Below are 13,142 nucleotides of genomic sequence, written 5' to 3'. Positions count from 1 at the left end.
TTATTTTTATCTAATTATTAAATAACAATAATGCATTTATTCTACATTTAAATCTTGCATAATTCGACATTATGATGGCATCTGAAAATGGTGTTTTCTTTTTTAGATGTGCACGTCTTTGGAGTACTTTCCAAAAAGAGAAGGAGTCTCTGGTTGAACAGATGAATGATTCAGAGAGTAAGATGGCCATGTTCACCACAGCGAAAGCTGGGAGTCTCCGCCAGGCAGAGGAAAAGTGTCAAAGATACAAGGTGGGTCTGATGTTGTAAAAAAAAAAAAAAGCTGTCAGATATTTATAGAAAACATCTATCTTACATGTGCTTTTTCTCTTGAGATGCCCGCATTAAATTTCAACATTTGTGCGTGTCAGTACACATTAATATTTGAACACTCCAGAGTTTATATGGTATTCCTTGTCTGTCTGTCTGAAAAGTAGTGTGTTTTAGGGGAATGTTTTTATTTCCCCGTGCCATGAATGTTTCAGGAGTGTGTTTTTATTGAAGAGCCTGCGTGTTTCCATTGTTGCTGTTTGGCTGCAGTCTCTGGTGGCTCACATCGACCTGCTGGAGTTGCCTCTAAATGCTCTGAAAGAGAACGTGACGGAGTTGGAGCAACTCGTCTCTGAAGCTAGTAAAGCTGTTACCGGTCATGCTGTGACGTCACTATGGCAACGGTGGACCAGGCTTCGCAGCGTGGCCCAGGCGCAGGAGAGGGCGCTGGAGGACACAGCGAGGGAGTGGAGGAGCTTCATTGAGAAGGCGAGTGAGGCTTAATCGCCGTGCTCGCAGGTGGGCGTGTGTGCGTCTGGTACTCATGTTGTGAAGACTTTAAACCCAACCAGAAAGCAGACTGTGACACTTTCAAAAGCACGGGCTTCAAATAACCCCAGCATCTTACTGAAAATACAACAAAACATTATTTTTGTGACATTTTTGCACAGTTTAGGCTGTTTGATAAAATACAGGGATACAATGAGACATTATACTCATCCCACTGGTTATTATTATTGATATTTTTATGATGACTACATGTTAATATGTATAAATGTAAATGTTATATTATGTGATTACATGTAAGGTTAATTGTCCTTAATTATTCTTATTAATTAATCCTGCCTGAAAAAAACCCAAAGCAGATTCCTCATATGCTGAACACACCCAGTAATATGAATCTGTCTGTAATATGAATATGAAAGTGTGGTTTGGAAATGATAGTTTTCATAATTGAGTATTCGTATCCTTATTTTAGGAGCCCTTCAGAGACAAACAGCAAGTCAACACCGTTTGAATGAAAAAGTAAAGCACTGATTTCAAGTCAAACCTAAAGCATTAATTTCAGTAAAGTTGGGGTAAGATAGCGTGGTCATTTCTCAGATTACACTCAGTGTTTCAATTACCATGTGCAGTGAACCAACCCTGCGCCTACAGCCGCTCTGCTGCGCTGCCGGGATCTCTAAACTCACTGTTCTTGCAGATTTAGGTCAAAGACAGCAACAACTGAACACCAGTTGGTGTGCTGTGATGTAACTCCAGGCTTTGGGCCAGTTGTTTCCTCTTGCCAAAACACTCTGTCATGAAGCGTTTTCCCGCCTTTTGACCCAATTCGAGTTCCCAAGAATACCCACAAAGCACTGACTGAAAAGGAAATAACGTCAGAGCGTAAGGACTTCCTCAAATGTGGCAGATTCTTGCTGTCCACTGTGTTTTCTGTGGGTCTTTGTTCAGCTGGACATGACGTCACTCTGAACTCTGAACCCTGCTTTTTTTTCTCTCACTGTTGCAAAGCTGCTCGAATACAAAAAGCCGAGTAGAGTTACTTGAGTTTGAAATGTTTCAGTAATTAATCAACCGTGTATGGTTGCAAATCATTCTAAACAATCAGGCAGCCTTACAAAGACTGATTTAATTACTTTTAATCAATTCGCTGTTTCCTGATGAACACAACATGGTGAAGTATAGAAAACGTCCTTCGACCCAAGTCTCTGTCCATTGTTCTCCAACAGCTACGTCATTGTAATCTTTGCCGCTAACCCTCTGGCCCACAGATGGAGAAGGTGCGCTCTGTAGCCAAGGACCTCCGCAGTCGTGTCCCAGACAGCACAGTCGAAAAAGCGGCCACCAGGGCGGCGCTGCAGAGTCTCCTGGAGTACCATGACTCCTTCGGTCTGGAAGTGGAGAGGGAGCAGTCCATCCTGGCTCTGCTGGGCCAGCAAACCCGCAGCCTCCGAGGGGACGACGAGAAGGAGGACGCGGCAGAAAAGAAGATGGAGAACGGACACGAGGAGACTTCGTGCCTGCAAGAGATCAGAAACATCCAGGAGCAGTATGACAGGTGAGAGGACCGCTGGGTGACATGACAAGTGAAGCACAATTAAGATGAAGACATCAGGTGAATGACGGTTAAACCTATCAGTCAACGCCAAAAACAGCAATAGAAATTTGACAAGTGCAAATTTCCTAGCTTCGATGAAGACACAATGCATTATTTGTTTTATTTATTATTGCCCTATGCTGTGTTCAGTCTCATGCTGCAGGTGTGGGCCAGCAGAGCTCAGGTACAACAGGAGCTGAGGGAAAGAGAGGAGGTCGAGAAGGAGCTGGGCTTAGTCAAAGGCTGGATCCAAGATACTCGTGGTTTATTGCTGAGTCCAACTGCAGACCTGGATTCACTTCTGCAAGAACTGGAGGTTTGGCTGCTGTATAAACAAAGATGAACAAGTGAAATATGATTACAATCCAGTGTGAAGATACGGTATCTTGAACGGGACGTTGTTTGTGTTGAAGACCGCCCACGGAGAGGTCATCAGCAGACGTCAGAGCGTGGAGCGCATGACGGAGTTGCAGCAGTCTAAGTACCAGGACCTACAAGCGGGTCTGCCCTCCGAGCTCAGCATGCAGCTGGCTGAGGTGACTCTGGCTCTGGGCTCTGCTGAAGATCAGGTAACCTCAACGTTAAATATTCCATACAAATAATACATTCATGCATCTAGGAAAACCCAGAATTGATATTTTTTAATGGAGAAATGACCAACAACTGTTATATATTCAAATGTAGAAAAAGATTTTTTGTTTCGTTTTGGTGAGAAAACATTACGAAGTCCTGCATGCAACTTAAATTTACTGTTTGTGCATAACAAAAGAGTGCCGTGTAGACTGATTTTCTGATTTCCCAGTTTATCATGAGTTTGACAGAATTTATGAATATTCTCTCCTCTTAAAGTCAGAACTTTCCACTTCCAAACTGCAAATCTATGTCTGTTTTTCTGCTTGTCTTCAGGTGCAGGCGAGAGAAAGAGAGGTGCAGCAGACCAGAGATGTGAAGGAGGACTTCAGCTCCAGACTTCAGGACATTGAGGCCAAGCTGAAGACCATCGCTTCAAAGCTGGAGGACAAGAGCGCCGACCTGGAGGAGGCCAAAGAAGAAACCAAAGTAATCAGACAGATTGACTAATTAGCAAGCAATTAACCCCTGTTCAATCGACTCTTCATTCTGCAGATGTTGAGGTTAATGAGTGTGTGAGTGTTGCACTGGCATGAATTGAATTCTGCTTTTCCAAATTGACCTACTTTGGGAAGAAGCATTCCAGATGGGAGCGTGAACCGCTTTCCTCCTGTTCATCTTGTCTCCTCAGTATTTTTCTTTTCTGACTTCCCCTCCCATCTGTAGAACCCAAAGGTCCAGAGTTTAAAGGCAGTTAGAGGGGCAGTCAGCCATTCCCGAGTTGTCCCACATGTCTAAAATTGACTAATTAATCACTGCTGCTGCCCAACAAGTAGTCTAGCCCATTGCATTTGATAAAACTACATACTAAAATGTCACACTATGGTTAGTACTCATTAATTAGTGACTGTTCCAAAACTCCCGGATGTTTTTTTTTTTTTTAATGGTTTAGTGATCATATTCCTCTCCTCCTCAGGCTCTGTGTGAGGAGTGTGACTCCTGTGGCTCCTCTCTGGCCGAACTGGGAGTGGCTGTGCAGGAGTTTGGCGAGCAGAACCCTCTGCTGTGTAAACAGCTGGGCGATGCTGTGGCTAAACTGACAGAAACTCAGCGCCACACCATGCAGCAGGTCCAGGACAGAGCCAGCAGGCTGAAGAAGGTGAGGTGCACAAGAAGCTTCCAAAAAAACACAGTCTCCCTGCTTTTCTGACTGAGATAAGCTGTTGAAGGTGATTTATTATTTTATTAATTTTCTGCCTTTTGGCCGCTTTTGATCCTGTGAGCAGGCAGAAAAGCAGGTGGAGGAATATCAGAGTGTGAAGGCCTTCATTTTGGGCTGGGCAGATAAAGCAGAGGCTCTGGTCACCGGTAACATCATCTGGAGTTCTGCATCTCAGCTGCAGGAGCAAATCCGAGCTCACCAGGTGAGTCCTGGTTATTCCCACAACAGAGATCACACATTGCACAAAAAGTCTTAAATTTTCTAGGGGTTTTTTTTTTTTTTTGAGTTGGAAGTCATGTTTGTACTTTACCCATGAATAAATAGCTTTGCTTTATACTTAAGTCTATTAAATGTGGAGATACTTCACAAATTTACAGTTAATTACGTCCCCACACTTGTTTGACTTACAGTGAAACGCTCCTCTGCAGACTGTTTTGGCCAGCCCTAATTAGTGTAATTGCAACAATAAAGGCTCCTTTCTTGACTCTTAATTTGTGTTCCTTTGGTGGCAGGCGTTGCTGCGCGAGTGTCGAGGTCTCCATGGTGACCTGGAGGCGATGGGGGAAAGGGAGGGGCAGCTGGCGGACGTGCTGCAGACGGAAGGGTGGAGCCAGCAGGTGAAGCACCTCAGCAGACGAACAGAGGAGCTGCAGCAAACGGCCAAGACTCGCCTCCAGAGTCTGCAGGATGCCGCAAAGGTAAAGCCTCATTGAAGTGACACATCAGTCGCCATCCAACTGCACACACATACACACACACACACACACACACACACACACACACACACACACACACACACACAATCAGTCAAACTGCAACCCCACAGTGCCCCCTTGTGGACATGTGAGCTGTATTACACCATTGTAAAGGAATGCACTGTTTCAGCATGTGCAGCAATAATCTTTCAATAATCTGATTGCCATACAGCCGGGGCCCAGAAGACAGGCTGCTGCTCTGTGTCACTAACAGCATTTTGCATTGGAAATCCGTTTAGTGTTCCTTCTGCTGAGCACAATTTCAAATAGTAATCATCTGAATTTTGTTAACTTCTTCCAAGAATGATTAGCCTGTACTTCTTCCTTGAAGTCGAGGGTAAAAAGTGCTTATGTTTGCTGAAATATCAGTTTGAATTCAGATGATATTTGTTTTCCATTTTGAATCGAGTTAATTTCCAAATGTGTGCAGAAGCTACAAATATGCCTGCCTTTGAACTGATATATCCGTGTATCCTCAGGACATGCTGCGTCTGGAGGCAGAGGTTAAGAGCCTCCATGCTGCTGTAGACCAGATCCAGGTCACGCTTGCTTCTCCCGACCTCAACAAGCTCAGCCTCAGAGAGCAGCTCACTCAGAGACAGGTAAACCCAGGTTAACTCATATCTATTCAAACATAAGCAAGTGAAGCCATGTATACACAGGATGAGCCTATAGCTGCAACATGATGTTAACAAACATGACTGTATGAAACTCACATTATGAACTCAATCTTGTTTAATTGTTCTGCAAACAGCAGCTCTTTCTTCTCTGTAACACCCTCCTCTTTACTCTCATATAAGCGTCTGCTGGTGGAAATGGAAGGCTTCAAACAGCAGGTGGCGGCGGTACAGCAGTGTCAGAGCGCCCTCCGGCTGCCAGAGGAGGTAGTGGCCAGCCTGTCGATCTGCCGCACAGCTCAGTCTTTGCAGCAAGAGGCCAGTCAGCTGCAGCATACCACCATCCAGCAGTGCAACATCCTGCAGGTAGAGTGCAATTTTAAGTTTTGATAGTATGTGTTCATGTGCATCACACTTAACCACACTTTTAACACAATATTTTCTAAGTATTTTTCCTTTAATTCGCATACTTTCTCTGCTCTGCAGTGTCTCAACAGGCCTTTTCAGGGTTGGCCTTGTTTTGTTTAAACCCCTATGAGAAGATGATTTTAGGGAAGATAAGCACTCAGAAAAAAAGAATCTCAGTCTGTGTGAAGGACAAAATGCATTCTCTCTTTTAACAACAAGGACACAAAACACTGAGCTACAGCTACAGTCTCACGATATTTCTGATATTAAAGACATTATTTTCATATGCATATGTGTTTTTAACAACAGCTCTTTTTTTGGAGTGGGGGGGTCTTGTATTAGAATAGAATATTTTCTTTCAGAATTCTTTTTCAAGTTCTCTGTTCTTTAATACATAGTGGAAAACTTAAGTTGAACTACCAGTACAGCCAAATCCAAGTTAAACCAACATAAATACATAAAATAAATTCATATGGATATAGGATGACTGAGATAGTGATAATCATGTGTAAAGTGACGATCATATTCAGTTATTGATATCTGCAATGTGCAACATTCACTTTCAAGAGAATTTATATTAAGTAGAGGAGAAATAATCCAGTGCAGGCTTCAACAAACCTCTCTTAAGTAACAATGGCAGAATGGGTCTTTGTCAATTAGAAAAGAAAAACTTCTGAAATATCAATAAATATATTGGATGATTTTTTTTATGATCACTGCAGACTACCCAAAAGAGCTGCAGCTTTGGAGATTTTATGAACCAGTTTTTAAAGCAACATTATGTTGATCTTGTCAAACATTATGAGGAGATCATCAGTGTTTGTAATTTCACCTGTCAGTCACATTAATGTTATTTGTGGTTTGTGTGTGGCTCCATTGAGCTGATGGTAAGAGATGACACTTCGTGTTGGGTTTCTTTTGAGAAGGGGAAAAAGAAAATATCATTTTCCTTCTGGGTTCGTTTTTTTTTTTTTTTTCTGTTTCTTCATTAACAGGAGGCTGTGGTTCAATACGAGCAGTACGAACAGGAAGTGAAGAACCTGCAGAGGCTAATAGAAGAGGCCCATCGCATCATTCAGGACCGGCCTGTGTCCACCAGCAACATCCAAGAGCTTCAGGCTCAGATTCACCACCATGAGGTACGAGACAACTCACGCTGCTTCTTACTTTGTCCCATTTCTAGCCATTATAAGAAAAGTACTGCACCATTAAAGGCTTTTTAGAGCCTTTTGGGGAATTTTTGCTAAAGTGCTTGGACGTTGCCTGAAGGGATCTGCTGCCTTTCAGTTACAAGAGCTCTTATGAGCCTGTGTGGGTTCTGACTCCAGAAGTGTGTAATGAGGTTAAGTAAAAAGTGCCGCTCTGGAATATTCGAACATGTAAAGCGTTGACCTTGTTTTCGTACTCAGACGGTGTCATGTTGAAACAGAAAGTGTACACCTGACCAAACGGTCACCTCAAGCACACAATAAATCAAATGTGATTCATGGTGACGATTGGATAATATATCCATAAAACTGTTTAAGTTATCAGATTCAGCTGTTATTGCCTGAGAACAGGAATTTATTTTTCACAAAGCTCTTACTTACTAAAGATGAGAAGTATCATAATGACTACCAGGTTATATAAACATATTAAACCTGAATTATGTATCGATTTGCTGAAATGAACAGAAATACTCGTGCACATTTACAGTCTATCTCAGACATAATTATGAAGAGTTTCAGTGCCAGAGATGTATCACAAACAACCAAGTGAAAGAAAGCCTATTTAATTGACTTTAATTGAAATTTGGCAGGATGTAGTTTTACATCAGTATTTTCTTCAACCTGAAAAAATAAACCAGATTTTGGCTAAGAGCTGTTCTCCCTGGATCTGCACGGTGTGCTGGCTTTGTTTTCTTTGTGAGTACTCCAGTTCCCTAACATGCTGTCTGAGGTGAACCCTGCCTTTTGTACAGGTTAGGGATATATTACCAGAACTGAAGATGGATGGATGGTTTTCTGTATTTCCAGCCTCCATTTGTTGAAAGAATCTCTGGTCACATGATACTCAGCTCGTCGGTTCAATAGCAGTGGAGAAACTATTCCAGATCCACTAGGCACTGAAAAAAAGCCAGAGTTGATGAAATGGCACATATTTCCTTAAAAGGCAGTGTGTTGGGCAAGTATTAATGTTTCACACATTTTTTTCTAATGAGGTCGTATTTATTTCAAGATCAAATGTCAACATGCAAAAGCAGAACTTGAGTCATGCTTCTTTTCTTGTGTGATTTCATACTTTAAAATGTTAAAAAGAGAGAAGTTGTGTCAGGAGTGTGTAATAATCTACTGTACATAGTGGACATGAACTTACTGCAAGTTGATATTATTTTTAAAATACATTGAAAATCCCATTAAAATGTAAATATTTGCATTAATGCCTTTTCGTACATGGCATTAGAAAAGGGATTCCAGCAAAGAGCAGCTCAGAGAGAATGTTGTTATTCTGTGAGCCCACCTCAGCCACATTCCTCTTTTATCTGGTGGTGCATGTAAATATAATCTGCAGAGATAGGTGGCACAGTTACACAGTTTTTACCTGAGCTGTTTAAGCCTCGTGCTTTCTGTTGAAACCCTACTTTGCTGAGTAAGTATGCCTGATCCCCCATGTGAGAAGCGAAACACCAGGGAGAGAAAGAACTGCAAAGAGGCGATTCAAATCTTCACCCTCCCTGAATACTCCCGATTTTTATTTATTCTCCAGGTGTTTTTAGTATTATATGATGATTTCTGTTGTTGTTGTTGTTACTGCAGTCTTCCTGTCACTGCAGAGTGGCTTGGCATTGTGTTTATAGCTAAGTTTGATCTCTAAGCTCTCTCAGGAGAAAGCGGCAACTCTACTGGCCCACTTAGTCACATGACCTGATTATCGGTGCATTGACCATCTGCGGGCCAGAGCGAAAAGAAGGGGGGAGGAGAAGGAAGAGGAAGACAGGAGGAGCTGGGCCCCGCCCACAGGCTGTAGCGTAGCTGTAATTTGACACCGTCTCTGTCATTCTTCCTCCTGGAGCACTCCCTCGTTCCTTACAGCTCTCTTTTGTTAAAAGGAAGCCGCTCCGGATTGGTGGAGAGGGGAAGCGACAGGCGATGGAGGGGGGTGCAGGGCAGTGAGATCACTTCCTGTTTTTCCTTTCCATTTGTGTATGTGTGCGAGAGGGAGTGTCTGAGGGAGTTTGAACTATTCCTGCGAGGCTCTCTGTCTCAACCAAACATCCTGTCTGCTGGCTTCACCGCCGATCTGAGTCACCCGCCTCTGAGTTGCTCTGATTGGCTCGGAGATACAGAGGAGCGAGAGAGACAGTGAGGGGGAAAAGAGAGAGAGAGTGAGGCAGTGCTATTCTCTTTTTTCACTTACTCAGTGTTAAAGCAAACGCCAGAGACCGGGGGAAGAGAATGCATTCGCTCCACTTACTCCGCTCGTACCGGCATCCCATTCAGCGCTGAGCCAGCTCAGCCTCCCCTCCTTTTTTCTCCAGGATCTTTTTTAACCAGGAACTATTGATCTTCTGTCGTGGACTGAGCCACACTCTCCTGATCCTGGGGGTGGTGGTGCCTTTCTGTTTTGTTGGGGGGGATGTTTTGACAGGAGCTCGCCCAGAAGATCCGTGGCTACCAGGAGCAGATCGCCTCACTCCACTCCAAGTGCAAGATGCTGACAGTGAAGGCCAAACACGCCACGATGCTGCTGACGGTCAGTGAGGTGGAGGGCCTCTCCGACGGCATGGAGGAGCTGAGCGATGAGGAGATCCCCAATTCTGTTGCCAGCACCGCCTCAGCTTCCAGCAAGCAACTTCCTGCACATCCCTCTGTCGTCATGGTGAGTAGCAAAGCATTTTTGTGGACTTACACACACACACACACACACACACACACACACACACACACACACACACACACACACACACACACGCACTCACACAAGGCATGGATGTCTCTGTGTTCGCATGAGTCTGAGCTTCTTTTCCTTCACCTTTTCTATCCAAACTTCTGATTCTCAAACCATTGTGCTGCTACCTGCTGCTTAAACTCTTGTTATATCTGCAAATATGCAGCTCTATAATCCAGTTCCAAGTTCATAGAAAGATTGAGGAATTGTCTGAGACCCGTGTCTTAGTAAATATGCACTACTCTGCAAAACGCACAAGCAGTGTTGTGTTTTTATTAATTAGTTGCCTCCAGAATCTGTATAATGAACGTATAACAAATCTACTCAGCTTTTGAAATGCTTCTATAAAGGCAGCATTTCTCATAGATGCTCCTTTTAAGGTCAATGTTTGCCACTTGTTGGTCTTGTCAAAACTCTTTTGTAGAGTTAGGCTTCTGTCTGTTCATGTAATCCAGGACTGACTCAAAGATGTTGAGATCAGGGCTCTGTATAAGTATGTAAGTAAGGGGGCAACGCCATCTGTTACAGGGCTCCTAATTCTTAGTGTCAGGAGGATAGTTTGTTCAGTTTGGGGGTCAGTGTCCTGTTGCAGAATGAATGGACAGCTCACTTCCCTGATAATATTTCATGAGGAATATGAACGTGAAGGCCTTATTTTGTTGCAAACTCCTCTCTATTGCTGTTCTTTTCGCTGTGTGATATACTTTGCACCAAATTAAATCAGGTTTCCTTCGCTCTTCTTCTCTTTTTTTACCATTGCTGTGACTATTTTAGTAGTTTTCTGTCATGTCCCACTGTGCTGATGCTTCTGTTGCTTCGCTTTGCGGCAGCTCAGCCTTGAACTGTCTACTTGCTAGTATCGCACGGCAGCCTGAGCGTGATCGTTCATATGTCTTACGTATTCGCGCATATGTAAATGTGCTCCACCCGTCTCGGTTCTCGGGCTTTGAATGAGATTGCTGTTTCTCGCCTGATTGCTGTTTGTGGTATGTTTGAGCTCAGCATGCCAGGAAACAGGATATGTGTGTGTTTGTGCGTGAGCAGGTGTGAGTGCATTGTAAGGCTGACGATAAAGCTGCCGTTTTCGCTGCTGAAGTCCCTGATTTCTTAGTCTCAAAAAAAGTTAGTGTCATTGTTACTCCAGTGTTGTAATGCTGCTCAGCTATCTGTGTAAAAATGCTGACAGTCTCACACATACAGGCATCCACGATGCTATTTATTCAGGTGTATTGCATCAGAAAGTCCAGGAAAAAACAGTTTTCTCAATATAACAACGTTTCGAGTCAGGAGACCAAGTTCAGCGCTAACTGCCAAAACGCAGCCCAGCAGGGCTTGGCTCACATTTCAGCTCTGCCTCTCCACTGAAGCATGCAGGCACACTGACAACTGTGCTACTTCTAGGACAGCTGCTGTTGCATTCAGTAGCCTCAGCCTCTGTTAGCTTTGTCAACTTTTGCTCGTCTTTGTTTAAGCTTGGACCTTGGACCTTGTCGGAATTTTCTAAGGGTTAATATCACCGGTTAAACTCTGCTGAAATATTTAGTATGCATTAGAACTTGTGCGTGAGAAGTCTACATGCCACTTTAAAATAAATCACATCTGTGTGGTGAATAAAGTGACTGTGGCTCTCAAACTGTAACTGTACGGTGTGTGAGAGAGTGCCTGTGTGGTGTGAGCGATCATTGTGTTTGCACTTTCTGTGTGTGAGTTTGTCAGCTTCCTGGAAAAAGCCATTCCTTCACAGTGATGTGTCCTGTAAAAAAAAAAAAAAAAAACAGAAATCCAAGCGCTGCTGAGTGGAGTCTGGCATTGGATTACTTGCAAGCACAGAGCAATTCTGCTCGCAGTTAAATGGCATTAATGCTGTGCGATGGAAAAGGCATTATAAACATGATGTCAGCAGCAGTAATGTGATACAGTATAATGGGTCTCCTTTCAATGCTGTTTGATTGCTCACTATCTGATGAATCAACAATGTGCGTGCTCAAACTGCCTAACCTGCACTCCCCCCATTAATTTTATGCTCTCTTCTCTTCCCCCTCTTTATTTTTCTCCCCCTCCCCCCTCCCTCTGTCTCCTCACTCCTTTTGGTCTGCTTGGCTTCTGTTTGGTCTCCCAAACCTGCTTCTTTGGTGTGTTTGTGGTTGGCGTGTGGTCAGATGACAGCCGGCCGCTGCCACACACTCCTCTCCCCCGTGACAGAGGAGTCAGGGGAGGAGGGCACCAACAGCGAGGTCTCCTCTCCCCCTGCCTGCCGCTCCCCCTCTCCGGGGGCTAATGCTGACGCTCCTCTTAACCAGGTACTGCCATCCCCATCCTGGTAGCCGTCGGAGTTTACCGCCCTGCCCCACCTGCCCAGCCCCAGCAAGGCCATCATCCGTTCCAATTTCATAAATCCAGTTTTCATTAAAAAAAAAAAAAAAAAAAATCCATATTTGTATCTCAAATTTAGACTTTATGATTTTGGTGTTGAACTCGCATGATAAAAGTTTGTTTTTTAAGTGAAAATGCTTTGGCAACAAAGGCGTTTTCAGGAGTGTTGAACACTTGGAGACAACTCTCATCTGCTCTCGGCCTTCACATTTTGGTTCTCCGTAACAGTGATACGACATTATTGAAGGTCTTGGCTGGCAAATCGCATTCTGAACCTTAATCAGCACATAAACGGACGTTATTCCCTCACCCTTTGCTCTCCCATTCTCTCCACCTCCACAACAAACCTGCTTCCAAACCTCCACATGCCCGTAACCATTAACACAATGTGTGTTTGAAACACCTGGAGATGCATTGTGTTCTTTCCGCTTCCCCCTTTTATAATCAGTGTTGTTTTTTTACTTATTTACTTTGCTAAAGATTTATTTCTCTCTTGTTTTTGCTGTGATGGAATTGCAAATGTGTCATTTCTAAATGTAAATGGCTTACCGTGACGTAGTTTATTTGTTTTTGTTTTGCATGTAAGCTGCAGCAATTTGTTGTGACAGGAAACAGTCCTGGTTATAGCAGTTGTTTCTTTCTATCCAGTTGTTGCCTACTGAAACAAGTAATCAGTAGCAATAAAGGAAACGTCAGCTGATAAGACACAAAACTTTATGGAGACGGTAAACCGATTTATTTTCATTTTATTTAGATGTAGCTAAGATGAGAACATCTCCAGATAAACAGCACTGATTTAGTTTCTCTCAGGTGTCTGAGGTTTTGCTCACGTTTTAAATTTTAACCAATGACCCGTTTGTGGCAGTGTATGAATTTAAGAGGAGCCGAACAGAAAGCTAC

The 13,142-nt window shown here is 43.4% G+C and overlaps 1 protein-coding gene across 5 annotated transcripts in view; it reads left to right on the top strand.

Annotated features, from left to right (window-relative positions):
* The window catches only part of syne1a (spectrin repeat containing, nuclear envelope 1a), a 109,691-nt gene that overhangs the window by 67,573 nt on the left and 28,976 nt on the right, over nucleotides 1-13,142 (top strand). For 4 of the 5 annotated variants that reach the window (XM_030109704.1, XM_030109701.1, XM_030109699.1 and 1 more), the window contains 14 exons: nucleotides 107-251; nucleotides 540-758; nucleotides 2,045-2,331; nucleotides 2,521-2,686; nucleotides 2,784-2,939; nucleotides 3,277-3,429; nucleotides 3,917-4,099; nucleotides 4,227-4,364; nucleotides 4,675-4,860; nucleotides 5,397-5,519; nucleotides 5,718-5,900; nucleotides 6,938-7,081; nucleotides 9,570-9,800; nucleotides 12,029-12,169. In XM_030109704.1, coding sequence (XP_029965564.1) covers nucleotides 107-251; nucleotides 540-758; nucleotides 2,045-2,331; nucleotides 2,521-2,686; nucleotides 2,784-2,939; nucleotides 3,277-3,429; nucleotides 3,917-4,099; nucleotides 4,227-4,364; nucleotides 4,675-4,860; nucleotides 5,397-5,519; nucleotides 5,718-5,900; nucleotides 6,938-7,081; nucleotides 9,570-9,800; nucleotides 12,029-12,169 — 2,455 coding nt within the window. The remainder of the gene's footprint in view (nucleotides 1-106; nucleotides 252-539; nucleotides 759-2,044; nucleotides 2,332-2,520; nucleotides 2,687-2,783; nucleotides 2,940-3,276; nucleotides 3,430-3,916; nucleotides 4,100-4,226; nucleotides 4,365-4,674; nucleotides 4,861-5,396; nucleotides 5,520-5,717; nucleotides 5,901-6,937; nucleotides 7,082-9,569; nucleotides 9,801-12,028; nucleotides 12,170-13,142) is intronic. The other variant, XM_030109700.1, reaches the window with a different exon arrangement.

Source organism: Salarias fasciatus, chromosome 15, assembly GCF_902148845.1.
Source record: "Salarias fasciatus chromosome 15, fSalaFa1.1, whole genome shotgun sequence".
In the NCBI taxonomy this organism is placed as follows: domain Eukaryota; kingdom Metazoa; phylum Chordata; class Actinopteri; order Blenniiformes; family Blenniidae; genus Salarias; species Salarias fasciatus.
The sequence above is the reverse complement of the archived record's forward strand: the minus strand, read 5'-3'. Positions and strand labels throughout refer to the sequence as shown.